The sequence below is a fragment of the Mauremys mutica genome, chromosome 7, assembly GCF_020497125.1.
Source record: "Mauremys mutica isolate MM-2020 ecotype Southern chromosome 7, ASM2049712v1, whole genome shotgun sequence".
In the NCBI taxonomy this organism is placed as follows: Eukaryota; Metazoa; Chordata; order Testudines; family Geoemydidae; genus Mauremys; species Mauremys mutica.
The window spans coordinates 125,289,393-125,315,088 of NC_059078.1; the positions used below are offsets into that span (position 1 = coordinate 125,289,393).

At 46.6% G+C, this 25,696-nt stretch overlaps 1 protein-coding gene across 2 annotated transcripts in view; it reads right to left on the reverse strand.

The window, feature by feature from the left end:
- Positions 1–3,642: 3,642 nt before the first annotated feature.
- The window catches only part of WBP1L (WW domain binding protein 1 like), an 84,694-nt gene continuing 62,640 nt past the window's right edge, over positions 3,643–25,696 (reverse strand). For both annotated transcript variants that reach the window (XM_045024663.1, XM_045024664.1), the window contains exons 2-4: positions 24,271–24,373; positions 7,516–7,677; positions 3,643–5,853 (exon numbers count right to left, since the gene is read on the reverse strand). In XM_045024663.1, the coding sequence (XP_044880598.1) occupies positions 5,102–5,853; positions 7,516–7,677; positions 24,271–24,373 (1,017 nt within the window). In that variant the 3' untranslated portion in view covers positions 3,643–5,101. The remainder of the gene's footprint in view (positions 5,854–7,515; positions 7,678–24,270; positions 24,374–25,696) is intronic.

Consider the following 25,696-nt stretch of genomic DNA (forward strand, 5'->3'; position numbering starts at 1 on the left):
ATCCACCCCATCCCTCCCACACTTTCTAGTTCCTCTCCCTTTGAATACGCAGGGATTGACCTGGTTGGGCCTCCGGAGAACAGTGCCAATATGGGACCACACTGGTGACACTGCATTATTCCATGAGGTGCCTGGAAGCAATCCCAATATGGTCTAGGAAGGCTAAGACCATCGCAACCAACCTGATAAAGGTCTTTGCCAGAGTATGGGTGAGCTGGGAGATCTTCACTGACCCAGGGACCAACTTAATGTCATAGCTGATGAAGGAATTACGTAGCCTGTTAAAGATTAAAACCATCCAGACCTCCTTGTACTGCCCTTAAATGGACAGTCCTGTGGAATGCTTATACCAGACACTGAAAAGAATGCCCAAGAAACCTTGGGATGCCCAACAGCCTTGTTCATAGACCCTTATCTGCTAGAGTTAGGAGCCCAGGCAGGAGAGACTATACATGTAGGGGAGAACCTTCCGCCAGCATAGAAAGTTCAAGTGCAGCAGACTCATTCCCTTCTTTCTCACCTGAATTAGGGCAAACCCACTTAACCTATCACGCTATCGAAACCAAGCAGGTCATAGAGGTGGACACCCCCGGCTCCTTTGAAGGAAGATGGGGCAAGTTGTTAAACAGGAGCTCCAAGCCATGCTGGAACGGGGAGTTACCGAGGAGTCCCATCGGGAGTGGAGAAGTGCTAGAACGTTGGCCTTCAAACTAGATGGCACCTCCCAGTTCTGCATCAGTTTCTCCCATGCCCAGAGTGGACAACCTGCTAGAGTGCTAGGATGAAGCAAACTACATCACCACACTGGCAGATGCTTCTTGCACCCAGATCCCATGAGAAGACTGGCTTCTCTGCTCTGTATGGGCTCTATCAATGCCAGGTCATGCCGTGTGGCCCCCACAAAGCACCTGCAACAATTCAGCAGCTGATGGACTGGGTCCTCCAGCCACAGGCGCAATACGGCATGGTTTATTTGGATGATGTGGTCATTTATTGCCATGGCGGGGAGATCCACTTAAATAATGTGGTGGCCACCCTCAGGCACCTAGAAGACACTGGGTTGACGGCAAACCCAGCTAAGTACAAAACAGGGAAGGAGAAAACCACCTACCTGGGGTACACGTTGGGGAAGGGCAGGTCCAGCGCCTTGTCGATCAAGTGCAGACCTTGAAAGCTTGACCCATCCAGCTGTACTCAGTTAAGACACCACATAAGGTGGGAAAGGCCTCCCCAACTGCCTGCATATTCTTCCAAGGCAGGTGGGGAGAGCTGATGGTACCATCTTGAGGGGGAGGGTGTGAGAGAAGAGACACCCCACACTGGCCAGGAAAGGGTTAAACTACTGTGGGCTCCCTCCGTCTCACCCCACAACCCCTGCAGCAGGCGTCAGGCTTGGAGGGAGGGGTTAAGAGGGGACAGCTCATTTAGGGCTGGCTAGGAGGGAGAGCAGACCCCTGGCCCCCACTCTGTGTGAGGGGCCGGGCTGGAGCCAGGAATTTCTTGAGAGCCTGCTGCCTGTCAGAGCCTCCCTGAGGAGAGGTAGGCCTGATGCGGGACTGTTTGCTACCAGCACCTTGCTTGCTGCGGCGGGGTACGACTGTGGCATGTGGTGCCCTGCGTGAACGGGGTGGCAGCCAAATGAACCTTTGTTCCGTTACACCTGGCCAAGTTTACGCTAGTGATTTTCCCTGAGCCCATCTGAGACCCTGCTCAGAGGATCTTTCTACCACAAGGGTAAAAGATGGTTTGGGGGAAAAAAAAAAGTGGTCTGTGCCCTTTTTGCTTCTTTATGATCTACGAAAGCAGCCTGAAAGGGCTTTTCAAGCACAACGAAAGTCCTTGTTTTTCACCTTAGAATGTCAGGACTATCAGCTTACTTTCCTTTTTTGCTGGAGACGACCTGGACGATTGAGAGAACTGAAATGGGAACTTCCTTATCCTTAAACTGAAAAGGCAGGAGTGTTGCAAACTAACTGTAGTAAGATGAGGCCCTGAAACAGAAACCCTTATATCAAGAGGCCTGGTATGAGGCCTGAACTAAAGTAATGGTCAAGACTTTGCTAACGCAAAGCCAAGTGAAGCTGTGAGCCAGAGGCAGGCCACGCTCACAGAAGCTGGCAAGGAAAGGGCTGATGCTGCAAAAAGAGACAGACCTAAAAGGTACTGGACACCAGATATCAGAACATTCACATACTTGCACATTCCACACAGATAACAAGGAACAGGCTGACCCATCCCAATGATAGGGCCAAAAGGGGAATATGATGGATAGAGTTTTGTTCGAACCAACATGTACAAGGTGAAAGGCGGCACCTTGCTACGTAGAGGGGTTGCACCTCAATACGTCAGGAGTGTTGTGTAACTTGTTTGTACCTGTGTATAAGAATGCATCCCTGGCACAATGTCTGTGTGTGGCCTAGGCGGCAGTGGAGAGTCCCGCCTTTGACTGAGCCGGTCCGTTGTCAGGGAGCACATATGTACTAGCAGAACTGGAGACATCTGATCCAGGGAGCTTTTGTTTGACAATAAACCTGGCCAGGTGCCTTCGTACCTTATCGGAGTCTGTGGTCATTGGGGGTTCTCTCGGGGTCTGCTGTGCCAGCAATCTGCAGAGCTGGGGCAGCACACAGAGGGAACACTCATGCAGCTGACTGGTATCAACATTGAACAGAGCAGAGCACCACACCGGTGGCTGTCTGACAACACTAACAAGGAGAGCTTTTCTCCTAAATGTCTGCGAGGCCAGATTCAACACATGGGATATAGGGAGGAAATGTCGATGGAGGAGAAGGTGGAGGTATAGGATTCTTATTATTAAAATCCTGCTTTCTGAAAGTTAAATGCTTTTTAAGCTTCCTTGAAATATGTGAGGAAGCGAGTTTAACCATTTGCAGGGGGGAGGGATAGCTCAGTGGTTTGAGAATTGGCCTACTAAACCCAGGGTTGTGGGTTCAATCCTTGAGGGGGCCACTTAGGGATCTGGGGCAAAAATCAGTACTTGGTCCTGCTAGCAAAGGCAGCAGGCTGGACTCAATGACCTTTAGGGGTCCCTTCCAGTTCTATGAGGTAGGTATATCTCCATATATTATAATTCTGTAGCTGACAGATTTTAGTTCTCTCCTCAAAGGGAAGAAATGATCGATGAGCACAGCAGCTGGTGACAATTCTCCATGGGGGAAGGGTGAGGAACAGAAATCCTAGGCTTCTAGCAAATGATCAGTTCCCTACTTGTGTGAGCCACTAAGTCTGGTCACACTATATGAAGAGCCAGTCAGAACAATTAACGTGCCATGGAGTATTTTTTAAACCACCTGCACACACCACAGCATGGAACGGGCTTTGATGAATCTCAATGAAAGACTGTTTCACTGCATTCTAATGTAGACATTGCAATTCTAGTTCCAGTGGACATCTGCTTGATGTAAGGCTGTTTGTTATGGGAGGGGAGAGAAATGGCTGCCCTTTAAAAAAAGTTGCCCATTACAGATGAACAAGCACATACTAAAATGCGCTACCTTCAGTAGAGAGGCAAAGTATTTAAATGAGACAATCCACATTTGTTATGAGCAGAACATTGTGTATGTCAAGTAAAATGTAAACACAGATTTTTGTTCTCCCTTCACAAAATGAAACACACGCGAGTTATCAGAAAAGGCATTATATTTGGTTTCCACGTTACTGAAAACTGATTTTGGTTTCGATCAATCAAATCTGAATGCCTGCGTCAAGGTTTCAATTTCCCTCCATAACAGTAATGATCGAGATGACCATAAGTAAAGGAAAGCCAGAGGGAAACCCAAGCACACTTCATATATAGACTGACTCCTGCCCTCTTCCACAGGAACGCTCCAGGGAATGTTAGTTTCAGCGGTTTGTTTTTTTTTCCTTCTGGTTATACTAACAAAAACTCTACTGTTTATTAAAGCAAAGCTACAGTAAATTTTCTTGCAGTCTTACAGCAGGTTTCATATTACCAGTAGGACATGCATGCATGTATTGCAGTCACACACATACACGCTCAGACATTGTACAGTAGCCATTTGCCACCTTAAAAAAAGAAAAAACCCTAGACATTCATTTCTTGTAAGTGGTCAGCATTAGAATCGCACCAAACTTTTGGATTTAAAAAAAGAATACTGCCCAGATCTCCGCTGTAAGTAATCCTTTTGCAACGGACGGAGCTTTTGTCTCCATTTGTTCAACATGCATCACTGAAACCTGAAGGCACACTGGCCAAAGACAGCCCTGGTTTTCATTTTGTCATCTTAACTAAAGTGCTGCCCTAAGGGGACAAAAATAAAATGGAAAAAAAAAAGGCCAAACCTTTTGCAGCACACAAGTTGAATGTCATGTAGAGACCACAGTACTTGGAAAGGCAGCCCAGCTGCCTGGATTCTAACTCACAGCTGTGCTCTGAGAGGCATTGATTAAAGGAATATATTTGCCTTAAAAAAAAAAGTATGTAAAGGCAAAATCTGCAATCCTTTTTGCAACTTGCATGCTATAGACTAATATTCCATCTGGAAGAAACTGGTCCTTCAGTTACCAGCTTCAAGTGGGGAATCTCCTGCACCCCTACCTGTTGCTGAAGCACCAGAGATTACAGCGCTGTTCTGATTTAGTGATTTCACGATTTGGGGAAAAGTGGATGTGCTCTACTCCCCTCAAGAGCCCTAATCAAACCAGAACTCTCGGGCTGCTGACTGCCAGTGCTATCAGAAGCAGTGTGCTTCTGGGAAGACACCTGGAGGGTGGAGCCATACTGTATTTCTTATCCTCACAGGGTTAGACTTGCTGAACTTCATGACTTGCAAGATAAAGCAGGTTTTGGAAAACTAAAACCAACCAAACAATAATAATCCATCACCAAAATCATCATTAGCAAAGTTCCATTTTACAAAAGTCTCCTTTTGAAACTGCAGTCCCTACTATGTGTACGAGGAGGGATGTGATATTAAAAAAACAGGCGCAGTTGCCCACCCTCCCAAGCAGTGCTTTTGGGGATAGTCCCAAAATTACATCTGGGGTAAAAAAAAAGGTTGCGTCACCTTTTTAAAAGTTGTTAATCCTTTTATAGACTCTCCCTTACGACTCAGCCACTTTAGCTGGGAGAGTGATTAGTATGAGAGTTTGGAGAGTCCTGCTCGTTTATGGTGTTCAGAAGGACACACACCGGCTGCCGAGGCAGATGGTGGTGGTTATGTTCACGGTGCTGCTCTTCGGAGGCACTGAAAAGCCCTTCTTCCTCATCCCCATGGAGGCGGCCACTGCAGCTATCACAGAAGTCCAGGGGCCCATCCAAAGTATCGTCGATGAGCCCATCAAGCTCCTTAAGGTCGTCGTCATGGTGGCCCCGGTTGCAGACGCAGACTTCGATGCCTGAGTCGCCAGTGAAACGGCGGTGCCTGCCGGGAGTCTTGTCCCTGGCATCGGGAATAGCGCTGTTCTGGTCTAAGCTTTCACAGCTGTAATCTTTAAGCAGTTCCTCCTTGCACTCGGAATCCTTATCCGGGAAGGACACAGGATCGGCTGTCTCCTCCAACTCAGCTCCGGTGCTGGAGTTGCCTGGCTCGGTAGCCTGCATTTTGGTGACGGTTCGTTCAACCAGTGTCATGGAGGATTCAGGGTCCCGGACGCTGAGGGGCCCAGAGCTGTCAGTGCTGTTGTTATTGCCACCTGGTGGTGGAGGAGAGCTTGTCTGTGCTGGCTGGAGGTTTCTTGGAGTATCCGGGATTGTGCTACTGCTGCCTGCCGGGACACACTGCTGATGTAAGGCACTATATGGTGGGGGAGGGGTTGGAGGTCGGTTCACCACTTCCTCATAGGGAGGTAGTAAATAATTTGGCAAAAATCCTAAAATGGGGAGGTAGAAGTTATTTCATGTGCAATTTCATGAAATTTGTTATTCAAAATAGATCAATGTCATTCACGTAATTTATGATACTTTGCCCATCTCTAGCAGCTTCTAAACCAGCGGTTCTCAAACTGTGGGTCAGGACCTCAAAGTGGGTCGCAACCCCATTTTAATAGGGTCGCTAGGGCTGGCTGGGGCCAAAGCCCCACCTCCCAGGGCCAAATCCCGAGGGTTTTAGCCCTGGGCGGCAGGGCTCAGGTTACAGGCCCTGCTGCCTGGGACTGAAGCCCTTGGGCTTCGGCTTTGGCCTCTCAGCCGGGGGCAGCGTGGCTTGGGTTTTGCCCCCCTCTTCTCCCCCAGGACGGTGGGGATCAGGTGAGCTCAGGCTTTGGTCCCCGCTCCTGGGGTCGTGTAGTAATTTTTGTTGTCGGAAGGGGGTCGTGGTGCAACAAAGTTTGAGAACCCCTGGATTCCAAACCAAGCAATAATGAGTTAGCATCATCCCCTACGTGAGGATGTAATTATCACATTTTAGAGAAGGGGAAACTGAGGCACAGAGAGACAACATGACTAGATCGAGGTCAGAGGGAGTCTGTACAGAGCTGGGAATAAAATCCAGATCTCTCGACTCCCAGTCCCATGCTTAGCTACTAGACCACCCTGGACACAGCACTATAAATTACACCAGAGAATAATCCTGTATTGGTTGCAGGAAATTGACTAGGTGACTTCATAGATTTCTAGGCTGGGGTTCTATAATCACTGGTGTTTACATTTCCAAAAAAATCAAAGATTTCACCCCCTGAAGGAGGCAGCTATTATAAGAAAATTAAGAGATTTGTCCATATTTTGTTTTAACATTGGATTCAGTATTTGTGGTGTGGCCAGAGTGAAACCCTATCACCACGAGTGACGAGGGGAACATTATATTTGTGCTTATAATGGACTTACAAATCAATTAAAGATTTTCCTAAGGAGGCAAAACAGGCTAAAGTGGACTGAATTAAGCAACTGATCAAAACACTCTTTAAAAAGTATAACTTCAAGTGAAATGTCCTTATATCATAATATACCGGGGCAACTGCACTCTCTTCTCTTTCTGCCAATAAAGCTCCCCCAGATGCAGTAACAATGAATCTGTTAACTCACTGGAAATCGAGCATGGTCTAGTAGGCAGCGTATAGGATTGGGAACCAGGAGGGTCCCAGCTGAGTCACCATTCCCGCCTGGCCCCTGGGTGACCAACCTCTGTCAAACCACTTTCTTTACCTCAGTCAAACCAGCTGCAAAAATAGGTTACATAGCTGGCGTATCAAAGAAAGATCGCTCCAAGCTCTCCTGAATTTGGTCTTTTAAAAACCTCTCCATGGCTCCAGGAAAAGGTACAGGTAACCCAGGAGCAGAAAAATGCCTGTGATAAAGGCCCTGTTGCTGGCACAGTTCTGCTTCCAGAGTCAGCAGGGCCACATGTTCCAGGCAGCTAGAATGTACCTCCTCCTCTCCACAAACCACAGGCTAGGCAGCAGCAGCCCCCAACCTCTCCCTCTGCCCCAGCAGCTTCTCCCCACCTCCACCCGACATGGCGAATTCTTTGGTCTTTACTCTTTCAAAAGCCAGCCTGCTCCCTCTTGCATCTAGGAAGATCTGTAGGAAGTACATACGGAAATAAAATGGCAGGGCTGAGTAGTTATGGGCTTCTCGGTAAGCAATCAGGTTAATCTCGTGTTGCCGCTGCTGTGCCTGGAGGCGGTGTTTGGCACGCCGATGATGGCAAACGCAACAGCAGCTTAGTATGATGATGATAGTCCACACCAGCCAGAACCCTGGGAACAAACAAGGAGGGGAGAACCGGTTATTCACAGTGCAAGTCATTTCCTTGGGGGGCAAAATGCGAAATACACACAAGATGCAGTGGAAGAGATTATGGGATAATATTTAAAGCAATGAGCTGCAGATGTTCTATACGTTACATTTGTGTTAAAAAATATACAGGTTACAACCAGGCTCCACGGCGACATATTGACCCAAAGAACAAACCAGGCAATTTTATATGTGCTTCAGCACTCGAAAGAGCAGAGTCCTGGGCGAGATCACGAGCGTGCTGGGGACACAGCTCCGAGTTGTCCAGGCAGGGCTGGTGCAAGGATATTTTGCGCCCTAGGCGAAACTTCCACCTTCCGCCCCCCACCTCTTCCCCTCCCCCTAGAGAGTCGCTTATTATGAACTTTCAGAAATGAATACCACAGCATGTGGCATTGTTCATTAGAATTAATACACGTTCGGCTTGAAAATTTATTAATTTCATTATTCAGTCTACTTATTTAATAAAAATAAATGAATAACCTGACAACATTGACATTGTTTTCACTTTGCACAACACAGCATGGATCTTAAAATAAATCACGTACATTACACACAATACGCTGTCACTTCCTTCCTTCATTCTTTCATACCAAAATCTACTACATTTTATTCTACCTTTATAATATCCAATTATTGTTATTAATAAAATGTATAAATTCAGAGCCTTGCATGGTGTCAAGTATCAGGGGGTAGCCGTGTTAGTCTGTATACACAAAAACAACAAGGAGTCAGCAGCAACTACACACCACACCACAGAAACACTAACCCAGGAACCAATCCCTGTAGCAAGCCTCGTTGCCTACTCTGTCCCCAGATCTACTCTGGCGACATCGTCAGAGGACCCAACCACACCAGCCACACCATCAGACGCTCATTCACCTGCACGTCTACTAATGTGATATATGCCATCATGTGCCAGCAGTGCCCCTCTGCTAGGTACATTGGCCAAACCGGACAGTCTCTATGTAAAAGAATAAATGGACACAAACCGGACATCAAGAATGGTAACATACAAAAGCCAGTAGGAGAACACTTCAATCGGGTTTGGCTCGGAAGCGGAAGGGAAGCAGACCGGGGTCAGTCACTGGGAGGATCAGGTTTAGCTGGGTAGTGCAAGGGGAGCAGACCGGGTTCAGTCAGTGACAGTTCGAGTCTGGCCAGGAATTGGGTTTGACAGGGAAGGGAAGCAGACTGGGTTTGGTCAGTGAGGGTTCGGGTTTGGCTCGGGAGCGGAAGGGGAGCAGAACGGGTTCAGTCACTGGGAGGATCGGGTTTGGTTGGGGAGGGGAAAGGAAGCAGACCGGATTCGGTCAGTGATGGTTCAAGTTTGGCCGGGAGGAGAAGGAAGCAGACTGGGTTCGGGTCAGTGGGGGATTGGGTTTGGCTGGGGAGAGGAAGGGAAGCAGACCGGGTTCAATCAGAGAGGGAATCGGGTTTGACGGGGAAGGGAAGCAGACCGGGTTCAATCAGAGAGGGAATCGGGTTTGACGGGGAAGGGAAGCAGACCGGGTTCAATCAGAGAGGGAATCGGGTTTGACGGGGAAGGGAAGCAGACCGGGTTCGGTCAGAGAGGGAATCGGGTTTGACGGGGAAGGGAAGCAGACCGGGTTCAATCAGAGAGGGAACCGGGTTTGACGGGGAAGGGAAGCAGACCGGGTTCAAACAGAGAGGGAATCGGGTTTGACGGGGAAGGGAAGCAGACCAGGTTCAATCAGAGAGGGAATCGGGTTTGACGGGGAAGGGAAGCAGACCGGATTCAATCAGAGAGGGAATCGGGTTTGACGGGGAAGGGAAGCAGACCGGGTTCGGTCAGTCTGGGTTCGGGTTTGGCTGAGGAGTGCAAGGGGAGCAGACCGGTTCGGTAACTGGGAGGATCGGGTTTGGCCGAGGAGGGGAAGGGAAGCAGACCGGGTCTGGGTGTGGAGCGGGGAGAGGGCGCAATCTGGGTTTGGCTGGGAGGCGGTGGGCGGGGCCGCAAGGTGAAATGGGTGCTCTCCTCTCCAGTCCCTGGCATGCAGCAGCAGCAGGCTAAGTGCAATTGCAACAGGGCAATGGGAGCGTGTCGCCTGCTTTGCCTTCACGAGTCCGTCCTGCGCCCGGGCCGGGGACTTGAATGCTGGGCTCTTGCTCTGGCAGGGGGGCGTGGAGCAGGCAGGACTGTGAGGCAGAGAGTGCGCTACCCTCATGCGAAAGCAGGGTCGGGAGGGTAGAAAGCTGGGGTGCAGGGAGGTGGGTTAAAGCGGCTTAGCCACCCCTCCACACAAGACAGCCTGCAGAGCTGCCAGCCTTGGCGTCCCTCCCTTCTCTCCCCAGGGAGCAGAGCCTCTGGCTGCAAATCCTGCAGCCAGCTCTGCCCCGGCTGCACCTCTCTGACAGCACAGCTCAGCCCCAGCAGGGGTCTTACACCTCCTGGCTGCTGTGCAATCTACAAGACAAAGGAGCTATTACTGTGCAAATGTACCTATCAACACAGCAATCAAATCAAAGGACTTTCTGAAGGCAGGAGAGCAATTCATTGGGAGCGTGGTTCTTATCATATACGTCTTCCCTCCCTACAGTCTGCGATCTGCAGCCAGCGTCTTGATCGGTGGCAGTGCCCCCAAATCTTGGTGCCTTAGGCCGCTGCCTAGTCTGCCTAGTGGCTGCACCCGCCCTGTGTCCAGGCACCGTGCTTCATGTCAAACATCTCACCCATCATAAATGTTTGTTCTAGCCAAAAAAAATGGTTCCATATAGAGCTGATGATGGCAAAACAGATGACTCTAGACTGGAAGGATACGTCACCTTCAAAGGGGATCTCTCACCCAAGGAGCAGCATACATCGGTGCTGAGATTTTCTTTTCCCCAGGAGTGCGCCAACCCCGCCCCGGCCCGAGGCCCCGCCCCCATGCAACTTTCTCCTCTGAGGCCCCGCCCTTGTTCCGCCCCCTCCCCAGTCTGCTTGCTGCTCTCCGCCCTACCTCAAGCCCCTCCTCTAGCCGTCAATCAGGAAATCAGGGGCACCTCCAAACAGCTGTTGCTGGAGGGTGCAGAGCACCCATGGAGTCGGCGCCTATGGCAGTATATGAAGGGCCCTGACGGATTACAAAGCAAGTCTAACATTTAAGGACAGAGAACAAGTCTGATATTGATCTGACTGGAGACTAACATTTCTCATTAGTAAATTATTGAATTTGTAAACTTTGGTGTGACCTGGCACACATGAAGGGGGTGGACAAGGACGACGACCTTGAGGTCTTTACCTTCTGTGGCTGCCTGAGAGATGGGATATGGGAGGCTCTGGTGAGAGGAGACAGGTGGGGGGACTAGGGCTTGTGCCTCCTGCTTGGCATGGGGTTGGAAGAGGGGAGCCACAGCAGTGCCAGCACCCCAGACGGCCTCCCGGGGTCTCGGCCGGGGTCAGCTCTAGGGCAGTGTTTTTCAAACCGTGGGTCGCGGCATGTAAGGAGCTGGGTCACCTTCCTTTGGTCAGCACCGCCAACCAGGATATTTAAAGTCCCATCGGTGGTGCTGCCCAGCTACGGCAGGCTAGTGCCTACCTTTTCCGACACTGCGCTGTGCCCCAGAAGCAGCCAGCAGCGTGTCCAGCTTCTAGGCAGGGGGCCCAGGGGGCTCGGCACACTGCTCCGTCCCGAGCACCGGCTCTGCACTCCCACTGGCTGGCTTGGGGGAGGGGTGAGGGAGGTCCCTGCGGGCGAGAGTCACATGGAACCAGACCTGCTGCTGGCCACTTCCAGGGCGCAGCGCGGTCTGCGGTGCACCCCTGCTGAGCTGCTGACCGGGAGCTGCCAGAACTAAGTCCATGCCCCAACCCCGCGCCCCCCCAAACCTGGAACCCCTTCCTGCACCCCAAACCCCACCCCAGAGCCTGCACCCGCAGCCCAGAGCCCTGACCCCCTCCCACACCCGAACCCCCTGCCCCAGCCCTGAGCCCCCTCTCAAACCCAGAGCCTCTCCTGCACCCCAAACTCCTCATCCCCAGCCCGAGCCCAGAGCCCTGACCCCCTCCTGCACCCAACCCCTTACCCCAGCCCAGAGCCCTCTCACACCCTGAACCCCTCATTCCCAGTCCCACCCCGCAGCCCACACCCCAACCCTCTCTGCCCCAGCCCAGAGCCCTGACCCCTCCCTGCATCCCAACCCCCTACCCCAGCCCTGAGCTCCGCCAAACCTTTTGGAGTCCAGCACCTTTGATAATTCAAAAGGAAACTTTAAAAAAAAAACCCACCAGCGTTTTAAACTGGGTGTGGTCACTGCTGCTTTCATTTTTCTCATTCTGGACAACAAAGTCAACCGTTCAAACTCTTTGGTCTTAGTGAATTAACACAATGCTTTTTCACAAGGGAATTTTAAAACAAAACTCTTATCCAACTCTCTCCGAAAAGCAAACCAACCCCAACCACTCTACACCAGGACAATATTTCTAGAAATGTGTGTTTTACATAGGATTCCGCCTTCCTAGCCACAATATTTAGGGGTGTTTGGTTCAGATTCATCTCTGGTTCATTCTTTTTAAACCTAATTTTTGGCCTAACTTACTTAGCATACATATATAATTTACACACACACACACACACACACACACAGAGCATCTCCATAGTTAATGTTGCAACAAGATTTTCCTTTTAATGGGACCTTTGCAATTTTCTAATACACTCTCTTTCTCACACAATACATATTAACATTAACGCCCATTTCAAATGCTGTAATTATACACTAACAAAACTATTTTTTGCCAAGTATAAAGTTGTATTAATAACTGAAAAAAATATTAAATTCACCTCCCGAGAAAAGAAGTGTTTATTTTTAGAAGGTAGGGAGAGGGAGGAAGAAAAACCTAGGAATCTCAGGAATGAGCAATCATTCATTCCAAACTCAGGACAGAAAGTAGTGCACCCACAGCACTAATCTGGAATAAGTTCACTGTTCTCAGTTCAAACAAACAAATACAATATACTGTGCCACCACGTTCTTAGAATGGTGCCTTGTCTTGACATAGTGAGATACACAAATCAGCCTAAACTCCTAGCTTGGCCAAGCAGATTGAAGTACTGGATCTCTCATTATTTTCCTAGAGGAATGGAAATCTATCTTGTGCCCAAAAGTGTTAATGTTTTATGAGTACTCTGCATCTTCTGATATCTGTAGGTAAGTCCTATTTAAAGCTCCCATGCAGTTTTTCCAGCTAGTCCACTCTGCCGGCTTACTGTACGGGTGACAGGAAAGAATGTAAAAACAATGAGGAGTCCTTATGGCTCCTTAGTCCTTAGAGACTAACATACGTATTTGGGCATAAGCGTTTGTGGGCTAAAACCCACTTCACCAGATGCATGGAGTGAAAAATATATATACTGCTTATATATATATATATATATATACACATATATACACATATATATATATATATATATATATACACACACACACACACACACACACTGTATTACAGAACGTGAAAAGATGGGAGTTGCCTTACCAAGTGGGGGGTCAGTGCTAACGAGGCCAATGCAATTAAGGAGTACATCGCCCATTTCCAACAATTGACAAGAAGGTGTGAGTATCAGCAGAGGGAAAATGACTTTTTGTAGTGAGCCAGCCACTCTCAGATTTGTTAGTCTCTAAGGTGCCACAAGGTCTCCTCATTGTTTTTGCTGATACAGTCTAACATGGCTACCACTCAGAAAAGAATGTGAACTTTTGAGTAACAAGAGTGACAAGGAATGCCTGTGGCACTCAGTGTTCCAGCCTGATGTCAGAATTTTGGTATTTCTCTCTCCCGCAGTCACTCCCACTCCAAAGAGGCCTTTATCCAGAGTACTGAGGATTGCCCCACTCCAATCTCCAACACTGCCTGGAGGGACTGATTTGCAATCAGCACCTTTCTGGTTGAAGAAGACTGGACAGAACTCCTCCTGAAAGAGATGATATCCACTCACTCAAGCCCTAGCTAGACTAGGAAGTGAGAAACCAGTCATTGAAATCAGGTCTTTCACATAGCATCATTATGGAGTCAGCACCATGGTAGGCCTAGGTTTCATTTAATCACCTTTCTGAATTTAATCTCAAGAAGAACAGAGAAAGAAAGGAGGAGAGGAGAGAGATTTGGAGAAAGTCATCCATAGCCATACTCAAAAAACAGCTGTGAATTACACCCACCCTTTTCCAACTGTTACAGGGTTGTTAAAATAAACACAAAAGCAGATTACTGTAGTACATTTTATCAGTTAATTTCCCCAGGAATTATTCACGTACTGGTAAGATGTGCATGTTCAGCTAAGATGTGCTGGAGAAATGCCACTGGTAAGCAATAGAGCTGAGGCAGCAGAATTCTTCTATTGGGATAGCTGCTCCCTCCCACGTCTTAGTCCTCTAGATACAAATCAAATATTTCTATATGAATCTTATTGCAAAGGAACCCAAAGTGCTTTACAAGACAAACTGATAGACAAGCTGGATGGAGGGACTCAAGTAAAGCACTGTTACCTCTGGAGTGAAGTGTGGCAACTGTATAATGCACAGCAATATCACACAACAGTTCAGGATAGTAAATTAATGCTGGATTCCACTGAAACTGCACATGGACTTTGAGGGAAGCAGAACATAATTAACTGGCTTGTTGTCTGACCAACACTCCAGGAACACACCCTATTCTTATGGAAAGGGTCATGGGATTGTTCTTGAACAGAAGCAGTCAAGACTTCTGCTGTATTCCTTGTATGAATTTCTGGAACCAGAGCCAGCAACCGCCATGTGGAGGGACTAGTTCACTGACCACCAACACTTCTTGCATCTTGTAGGTATTCATAGGTGGCCTCCAATTACTGACTCAGCCCAGGCCAGAGTAGCTTGTTAGATCAGAGGATCACAGTGCAAGATGTTAAAAGTTGCAAGCCATAAAAATCTTAAAACCTAGCAAATATTTAGTGCAATTATTTATTTGAAGTGGAAGTATGAATATAAGGCTAAGCGTAAAGATGTCTAGTAAGATGCACTGAAAATACTGTACTGTGTTTACGAGAGGGGGAAGCACATTAGGGAGTGAACTGTACGTGAGTGCACTGAGTGTTGACTGACCTGGAATGAGTGATGGTGAAAATGTGAACAGAAACACATGCAGGATCATGCACAGAACAGGTTGTTGTTTCTGGAGGTAGGGGAGAGTAGGGGATTTCCAAAGTTACCCACGCAAGACTGGCCACATAGCAATTAACAGAAAACCCACAGAAATGAAAAATGGCGAGAGAATGATCTATTGGTTGACTGGTGGGGATCCGGAGCTGGCAAACCATGGCTGAGCACAGTGGCAGCAGCTGGACTCCTAATTTGGAGAAACATTCATAGATTCCAAGGCCAGACGAACCATTATGATCATCTAGTCTGACCTCCTGTATAACACAGGTCACAGAACTTCCCCAGAATAATTCCTAGAGCAGAGCTTTTAGAACCACCACCAATCCTCTAAGTATGGCCTGCTTTTTGTTTCCTACCCTTGGTACATGAGCACAAAAGAAAACATGTTTTCCATTACGCACAGGATAAAATATACTTCCGGAGGGACTAAATAAAAGCCTTTCAAGAGTTGTTTCAAAGACCAAGAAAGCAGAGAGCAAGTCTACCTCATACAAACAATGGGGGAGATATTCAAAAGGCAAAACGGAAGTCTGGCACCCAACTCCCAATGAAAGTCGATACGAGTCAGGCACCCACCTGCCCTCTGTGCCTTTGAAAATATTTCCCTGATGTGTTTCAACAACTTTCTCCCTCCCACGTGGAAGATACCTACTGGCTTTATTTTGGGCTGAGCAAAATTATCCTTCCAGGGAAGGTGATAAAAGAACAGGCAGGGATCAAGCTACCCAGAGATGGAAAGTGCCTTCTTTGGAAGAATGACCAATCACTTCTTGGTCTATTGGTCAACGGCATCAAGATCTCTCAAATAGACAGAAATGACAGAGCGGCTCATGTTCTCGGTTAAAAAGATGCACAAGACAATCATCGAATTCACGGAAGTTTCTGAATATTTCTCAGTTCACTAAAACAGTTTTGTCAAAAACAGAGGCTGCCCTCATCTCAAAAAAGGTCAACCTCTGAGACAAACTGGTATCAACAGCAATCTGTGGAGAATATGGCAATAGTGATGCATTCAAAAGTGTTTATTGCATCAGTAACAGCCAGGGAGTTAAGTTTTTCCACAAGAGCTCTGTGCCACATAGTGTCAAAAGCTTTTATTAAAAGATATTCATCAGCTCCATACACAGCATCAAACACACTGTCCAGGTAACAACAGTATGAATACTGATCGCAGCCAAAACAGGTGCTATACTAGGATTTTTGTATGTGGAGGTTCTATTCCCAATACAATCAAACCCTTTTCTACTACACATCGGTGTCTTTGGAGATACCTGTAACAACATTTCACCAAGGGGGGAAGGTGGTCATTTTCTGTCTGACAACAGGACGCACAAATACCATGTTCACCAAGGGCAACATTCCAAGCAAAGATTTCACTGAGGGAAGCTCCTTTTATCCAGTGCAAAATGAAAAATATGTTTTCTTTTGTGTTCGTGTTGCAAGGGTAGAACAGAATAATCTGCCCTAGAGATCACAGTAAACTTGGGTAAATGCCACTGTTCTGTTGGCAGGAAGCTCACTAAGGCCAAGCCAAAATACACCACAGAGTGCTTCTCTGTCTGACAAGCACGTTGGGTAATGATCTTGGATTCACAATATCTGGTACAACAGGAGGGGATGTGGGGCAGCTTCACTAACAGAAAGGCATACTTCCAAGTAGCAGCATCTTCCACAAAGATGCTTGAATAAAAGCTAGTTGAAGGGTCAATATTTTTGTCACCCAAGAATGGGAGACCACTTTAATCAATGTTGCAATCTTGGTGTACTGGAGTTTTGCAGATCGCGCCAGGAAAAGACAACTCTGATCTCAAAGGCCATGTCAATATCCTGCCTTTTCAGAGAGGAGGCTGCTCCAAATCAGTACTGTCCCTTAAGAAGGGATTATGAGGCTACTGACAACGTAAGTCATCATACAACAGTAGAAGCTGCCAAGTGTAACAAATATTTGTAGAGTGGAATTGTCAAAACTCCAACCCCTGTTTATCTGCCCTCAGAGCTGCTGACTTGAACAGGTGACGATGGAGGTTAACTGCAGCTAATTCTTAGCCTCCTGGATGGTGGTGAATATACACACGATGTAACTACTGTATAAAACCTAGAGAGAGACATAATAAACAGTACTGAACAGCCCTGCTCGTAGCTTCATCATCTTTCAACTATAGTCAATATGAGGCAGCAAATCAGCAAACGCTATTTAAGTCTCTGTTTGTGTCCTGGGGAAAGACTAGCTAGAGATAAACAACTTCTTTATGCTCCAGATGAAATAACAATGCTACAGGCCTAGTGAGGACCAGCCTAGGACAACTGATCCCCAGTCTCTGTTACTAGAATACAAATGGCAAGTTGAACAATGGCCTCAAATGAATCCAAGGTGCACATCAAATTTCAGAACATGTCCAGGCCATTGGAGAACCAACTCCAAGATAATATTTTACACAGGCAAACCGAAGTGGCGAGAGGTGCAGAAGAAGGCTGGAAGTAAAATGACCATTGAGGGTATGTCCACACTGCAATTAAGACACCCGCGGCTGGCCCGTGCCAGCTGACTCAGGCTAGCCAGACTCGGGCTAAGGGGAAGTTTAATTGCGGTATAAGACATTCAGGTTTGGGCTCTCGGACCCTGCAAGGTGGGAGGGTCCCAGAGCTCAGGCTGCAGCCTGAGCCTGTCTACACCGCAATTAAACATCCCCTTAACCTGAGCCCCTTAGTCCGAGTCAGCTGGCACAGGCCAGCCACGGGTGTCTAACTGCAGTGTAACTAACAGGGTCTCAGCACAAATATCCTGACTGAGGATTGGGGGGGGGGGGGAGGAAATAAAAACAATCGCCCTCTCTCAAGGTTCCAGGGAACACATGTAGAGGGTTAGTGAGAAAATGGTTCAGAACAGAAATAATATAAATGGTGTTGTCTGCAAATGGAGAATGTTTTTCATTTATAATCCTTCTCCCAGTGGCTGCATATTAAAGATTTTTTTCTTTCAGAATTGAGGTGATCAGTATCACTGCTGAGGGGTGAAAGCAGCAGAGGCCACAGAGAGGAAATGTAGAGCTAGAAATAATTCTAACTGCCAAGAATTCTTGCTCACTGAGCACCTATCTGTATAAAAGCTCCAGAATAAAACTGCCAGTAAAACACTATGGCTACTCAGTTAAGCACTCAAAAAACATGAAATGCCAAAATTAAGATTGCACATGCAACCTGACTCGGCTAATTGCACATGTGTTATGACTCATTCTTGATACAACGAGGTTACTCTTCCAATGTACAGTATTTTCCTACAGCCCTAAGTTGTTTTGGTTTGGTTTTTTTACACCCTTTAGGGTGTCAGGCATCAGACTCAGGGCATATCTACACTTACTGTGGATTGGTGCTGCGGCGATCGATACACCGGGGGTCGATTTAGCAGGTCTAGTAAAGACCCGCTAAATCGATCATGGGTCGCTCTCCCGTCAGCTCTGGTACTCCAGAAGAATGAGAAGCATAAGATAAGTCGACGGGACAGTTTCTCCTGTGGACCCAGTGCAGTGTAGACACTGCAATAAGTTGACCCAAGCTACATGAATAACGTAGCTGGAATTGCGTAACTTAGGTCGACTTAACCCCGTAGTAGACCTACCCTCAGACTTCAAGTCCAGAAGGGATCATCGTGATCAGCTTGTCTGACATCCTGCACGTTGCAGGCCACAGAACCTCACCCACCCCTCCTGTAATAGGCCCATAACCTCTGGCTGAGTTACTGAACTCTTCACATCTTGATTTAAAGATTACAAGTTACAGAGATTCCACCATTTCCTCCAGTTCAAACACCAGCAAGTGACCCGTGCCCCTCGCTGCCCAAGAAGGCAAAAACACCCCAGGGTCTTTGCCAATTTCACCTGGGGAAAATTCCTTCCGGATCCCAAATGTGTTAGATCCTGAGCATGTGGGTGAGATTCACAAGCCAGGCACCTGGGAAAGAATTCTCTACAGTAACCCAGAGCTCTCCCCATCTAGTGTCCCATTTCTGGCGGCTGGAGATATTTGCTAATAGTTACAGATGGGCCATATGCCATCGTAGGCAACCACCATAAACTCATACTCAGTCTTGAAACAAGTTAGGGTTTTTGCCCCCTACTACTCCTCTTGGAAGGTTGTTCCAGAGTTTTACTCCTCTGATGGTTAGAAACATTTGCCTAATTTCAAGCCTAAACATATCGATGGCCAGTTTATATCCATTTCTTATTCTGCCAACATTGGCTCTTAACTTAAATAATTCCTATTCCTCCCCCTGGTGTTTATCCCTCTGATGTATTTATCTTCCCTCAGCCTTCGTTCGGTTAGGCAAAACAAGCCAAGCTCTATGAGTCTCCTCTCATAAGGTAGGTTTTCCATTCCTCTCATCATCCTAGTAGCCCTTCTCTGCACCTGTTCCAGTTTGAATTCATCTTTCTTAAACATGGGAGACCAGAATTGCATGCAGTATGCCTGATGAGGTCTCACCAGTGCTTTGTATAATGGTGCTAATACTTGTCTCTCTCTACTGGCAATACCTTGTCTGATGCACCTAGGATTGAATTAGCTTTTTTTCCCCACAGCCACATGACATTGGCAGCTCATGGTCATCCTGTGATGGACCAATACACCCAGGTATTTCCTCTCTATTGTTTCCAATGGCTAAGTCCTCAGCTTGCAACAAAAAAATCTTGTTTTTAGTCCCCAAATTGATGACCTTGGACTTTGCACTATTACATTTCATCCCATTTCTATTCCTCCAGTTTTCAATTTTATCCAAATCTACTTATGTGATATTCCGGTCCTCCTATGTATTGGCAATACCCCCCAACTTTGTGTCCTCCGCAAATATCACTAGCACACTCCCACATTTTGTGCCAAGGACATAAATGAAAATGTTAAATAAGATTGGTCCCCTGACTAATATAGTGTCAGCTTAAACATTCAAAAATGACACCTTGGGACAAAGGCCAAACTCAGAAATTTCCAGCAAATTATAAGCAATTGAAAAGGGGATTAGAATGGAAATTGTTAGCAACCTATTTACAGTGGCTACTGCACTCTTACTATTTACCACTTGGATAGTGCCTCCCATCTGGGGATTCCAAAAGCACTTCAAAAACATTAATTAAGGCAATTCAACACCCCTGCAACGTAGGTGTTCTCTCCATTTCAAATCCTCATCTAAAAAAAAGGAAGATTCTATTCAAAGTGACATTCTTCATTTCATCTTCTCCTTGTGCTTACCAACAGATAATTCAGGCTGTATAGCTCAATTTTTTGGCACCAAGGCATTCAAATTTTGTTTAACGAGGGGAGGGGATGGATAGCTCAGTGGTTTGAACATTGGCCTGCTAAATCCAGGGTTGAGTGTTCAATCCTTGAGGGGGCCACTTAGGGATCTGGGGCAAAATCAGTACTTGGTCCTGCTAGGGAAGGCAGGGGGCTGGACTCAATGACCTTCCAGGGTCCCTTCCAATTCTATGAGATAGGTATATCTCCATATATTTATTTTATATGTATATTTAAGCTGTTACCTATTTTTAAACACAGCCTGTTCACCTGCTTGACATATGTTCTTTATTCCTCCACTCCACCCCTTAACAAAATAATACAATGATTTTGCTTCCTATTCTCCCCCTGCTGCCACACACATACCATCATCTCTTTTAATTGGTTCATAACACTACATACCTCTCACTCCCAGTTATTTCTAGAACTTTTCAGACCCCCTGATTTCTAAACCAAGACTCCCTCCAACTCCTTAAAGTGGAAAGAGAACCTGTTTACAGGAAATTCTCCCACTGCCCATAAGATGGGATCATATTACAGGAGGCACCTCCAGCCTGGACTAAGTTTCTTTCCATTCCAAAAAACATTTATTCACATAGCTGGAGTTGCATAGCGTAGGTCGACTTATTGAGGTAGTGTAGACATAGCCTTAATGTGCATTGCAGGAAGTACAAAGAAGTAACATCATCATCATATGTATGTGTTGGGAGCCGAGTGTGTGTGTGTGTGTGTGAGAGTGTGTGTGAGAGTGTGTGTGTGTGAGAGAGAGAGAGAGAGAGAGAGAGAGACAGGAGTGTATGAGACTGTGTGCTGGCTGCTGGAGAAGTCTATAAAGAGACAGCACACGCTCTCTCAAGGAACTCACCTGAAGGCTCAGACCACAGCTCTCCTGCTACTGAGCCCTGTCTCCCCTCCCCTGCTCTGTGGAGATGGGGTACATGGGAACGGAGGAGGTGGGGGAAAGGGGACACCCTGACATCAGCAGTGCCCCCAGACACACACACACTGGGAGCAGCTGGCCAGGCACGCCAAGGCAGAGGGCAGGAGCAACGTGGCTGCAAAGCAGTGGTGGGGAGGAGCACCTGAACACACACCGCTGTGGGCAGCTCTGCTAATCAAGTGCACGGCACTTGATTCACTCCTGAGCAGCCAAGTGACCACGCAGCTTAGAGGGAACACAGGCCCTGAAAAGGTCAATATGAGCTGCAACTTCTCTACAGCTATTTCAGTATATGGATTGCACTGGTTAACGTCAAAAGCAACCACAATTTAAAATGGCAATTTAATCATTCATTAGTAAAAATTATTAATATGAGTCCCTATGCTGGCTGTGTGGAGAGCAAAGCTTTGCCATGCACGCAATGGCTGTTGCTTTCCATATGGGGGAGAGAAGCGTTTGAGCTCTGTAAACTTGAAAGCTTGTCTCTCTCACCAGCACAAGTTGGTCCAATAAAAGATATTACCCCTTTCAACTTGTCTCTCTAACATCCTGGGACCAACAGGGCTTCAACACCACCACCGCTTTCCATATGGTCATTTAACTGCCCATAATATTTATATAGCATCTCTCATCTTGAAGGATCTCAAAGTGCTTCACCAGATATACATACCCAGAATCCTGCTGTTCTGTGATTTATGTGGCAATGGATGAAGACTGTAGATGCAGGGCTGAGCTCCAGAATCTGAACTTTAATTTAAAAAAAAATTGTTCTCATGGATGCAAAGAAACCCTTGAAAAAAATGTAAACTGAAGTGATATCTGCCTGGGCCTGCAGCCAGCCTGAAATAACAGCTCTGAGGCAGGAGTTGCCCCATTGAGATAAACTGGGCAAGGACTCAAATCTAAAAATGCCAGTTTGAATCCCTATATTGTTAGCTATTCCCCGATGAACACTTTAGCACATATATCCAGTTAATGCGTTTATTCACCCCATAATCTTCAACTGCCTTCCTCATTTTCCCCAGCCAAATGTCAAAAATGTTTGGTTCCCAGCTACCTAAATCTTCAGATTTTCCGACTGCTTTTATGACGCAGTGAGATATTGTCAATGCAAAGAACTGTCACATACTGATAATGTGGGCCCAGTGTAAAATAAACTGAGTTTAATATTAAAAAAATAACAGGCACTACTATGCTGATTGCACTGTTTGCTTTCACTTCAGTACAATCTCCATTTTAAAACATATAGGAAGCTGTCTTCTGATTTCCATATTTCTTCTAAGGAGCAGCTGTATTCAAGGCCCCTGTTGCAAAATTTAGGTCCAGACAAAGGACGAAGCATCAGGAATTATTGCCGTTGAATCTGGAGAGATCGGAACTCCTCATGTTTGTGTTACTACTTTTTACGTAAGTATCTCACTGTAGGAAACAGACTGCCAGTATCCGAGGGATTAAGCAGTAGGTACAACAGTTACATAAAAGCAACAAGACTACAAGGTGTGGTGATAAATAGTATCAGCACATTAGAGATGGGTGATCAGTTCACAATAGTTCCAGGGGGCTTGTGCGCAGGCCCTCCTTTCTACCCAACCCCTTGGTATTATAGAAATATACAGAATATCACCACCCCATTTCTCGGGTCATATAAGATGGAGTGATCTTTCTTACTTCCTGTCCTTTGAGCCTCCCTTTTCCCCTACACCTCTGATAAGAATCCTGCTATCTTTAATCAGCTTCTCTCTCTGTTTGGTGCCCTCCAGAAATAGGCTAGTCTACACTAGGACCTTACATTGGCATAGCTATGTCTCTCGGGGGTATGAAAAATCCACATTCCTGAGAGATGTAGCTATGCTGGCCTAACCCCGGTGTAGGTCGCACTAGGCCGACAGGAGAATTCTTCCGTCAATCTAGTCACTGCCTCTTGGGGAGGTGGATTACCTATACTGATGGGAGAACCCCTCCCATTGGCATAGACAGTGTCTACACTGAAGTGCTACAGCGCCATTGTAGTGGTTTCAGTGTAAACATACTCTAGATCTGACAGCTCCAGTCCTTGTGAGCCAGCAGATGTATTTGAAGTATAAAAGAATCCTGTCCTCCGACTCAATTAGAAGAAAAAATATGGGCACTCTCAGTTCCTTAGGTAAAAAAATTAAGCTAGCAAGGAGTGTAGACAACAGCGTACATTAATCAGGGCCCCACACACCTACTCTACATCCATGGAATCGGCCCAGAATCCATTCCTCACCAGATGAATTGTGCTCCAAATCTGAACTTATTTTTTTTTAAAAAGATGAAATTTCTAGTCCTGATGCTTAAGAAAACCTTATAAATAAGGCTACAATTATGTCATGGAATCCGTGACTTCCAGAGATCTCCGGGACATTTTTTGCTTCATCCCTGGGGCAGCTCTCAGCTGCTGCTAACAGCAGCACCCTCGCCTTCCCCTGCACCTCCCAGCCCCTGGGCAGCAGGGGGACCTGGAGCTCCCAGACTCTGCAAGAGGACCTGGGACCCCACACAGCTGCTGCCGTGACTCCCCCAAGAGCTGCCTGCCACAGCAGGTGGCAAGGACCCCCGGAGCTGCCCAGCTGCGGCGGGCATGGGAGAAGGGGACCCTGGAGCTGCCCAGACGTTGCAGGTGCTGGACCCTCCGTCCCTCCCCATTTTGTCAGGGATATTTTCAGTAAAAGTCAGGGACAAGTCAGAGGGTTCTGTGAATTTCTGGTTATTGCCCGGGACCTGTCCCTGACATTTACTAAAAATATCCAAGACAAAATCTTAGCCTTACTTCTAAACAAAGTGAATCAAATGTAAACCAACCCAGTGTTGTACAGTGCGTCCGTTGCAGATAGCCTAAAATGATGAAAGCTCAAGCTGTGCTTGTCTCTGAAGCTAAAACACAACTGCCTGAGCCAAATGGAGAAGGTTTTTTTTGTTACAAACTCCAAGCACTCTGTCATGGCTGTTGGTAGGTAGTACCACTGCCATTACACCAGAAGATGCCAGGCTAAGCAGGTCCTAATTGCCACAACACTCTCACCCAGTCCAAAGCAGGGATCCAGTTGTTGCCACTGCTGTAGCACAGCTGGATGGCAACACATAAAAGGAATTTAAGAAGGAAACCCAGAAGGCGGCTCAGAAAGGCCCATGGTCATGCAGATTATGAAGGGAGTCTATAAAAGAAGGAAGGACTTACACCAGAGTTCATAGTAGTAGTTGCAACACTGTGACTGTCCACAACAGTGGCCTGTTTCACATATATAACTTTGATTGTTGACGCCCAGGCAGGTTTGCTTGTCCTAAAATTAAAAACAGAGACACACAAGTTACTAACATTATATTTTTAAAATGTAACTATATAACGCCTTCCACACAAGGCTCTCAAAGCATTTTAAACACATGCATTAGATTTCTCAAGACACTACTGAGATACGTAAGTATTAACTCAAATTTACACAAAGAGAGAGAGTGCGAGAGCACTGCCCAAGTCTATTCCATAATTGAGATGATAACCCAGGTCTACCAACTGTATATGGTCCCAGGCTTTAACGACTAGACCATGTTACCTTTTATTACACACCCTCCAGTTCATTTTTAAGATATCACATTTTGTGCTCTGGACATTTTGTACATAGGAGAGAAAGATTTTGTTCCACATTTTACTCTGTTGTATTACTGAGGCCGCGTGTCAAGCGGAGGAAATGCTTTATAAATAGAGAATGTTGTAATTTGAGTGAAAACTGCTTGAGTTTATTTAAATCCAAGTGGCAATTACGGTATATGCTTGTAAAACTCAGCTCTGGAATTATTCTCTTATAATTAGTAGCCTAGTTTATATAAAATCAGCTTTCCAGTAAAGCTTCTTCCTGGAAGCTTCAGCATTCTAGGAGTGGAGCCAAATCAGCTGTACTTTATCACCCTTGCAGTCTTCCCTCACTGTGGTTCTCAACCTGCAGCCCAGGTGTGGACTGCATATGTGGCCCACAATGATAAATAGTTGAGAACCACTGGTTTACGTGTTACTACAAATAGGACTACACGTTTAAGTGATGTGTTTTCAAGTACACACCATAATAGGTGAACAACAACTGTCATGTTCTTGGTATTTACCACGGCTAACTGGTTCGCTGGATACCCTGTGTATATTTTATTCCTTCATTTTAGGGTGGTTGTTTTTTTTTTTTAACCAAGTGATATTTCACTTTTGTTGAACATACCACTCGGACCAATTATAGTTCATGTAAATGAAACCCCATAAGCTTTTTTTTTTTTTAAAAGACGACATTCTATTTTTGGATTCAAGGAACATGTGAGTATCAGTATTAAAACATTCCCACCCTTCCCACCAACCCAATTAAGAGTTAGCATACACCACAAAAGCCACACTTCTGGCTTCAACTCCTCAAGTGCCTGCATCTAAGTAGCAGTGTAGTTTCTAAGGGTACGTCTACACTACCCGCCGGATTAGCGGGTAGCAATTGATGTATCGGCGATCGATTTATCGCTTGTAGGGTAGACGCAATGAATCAATCCCCAATCACTCTCCTGTCACCTGCTGAACTCCAGCTCAGCAAGAGACTGAAGCAAAGTCGACGGGGGAGCCGCAGCGCGCCACGAGGACG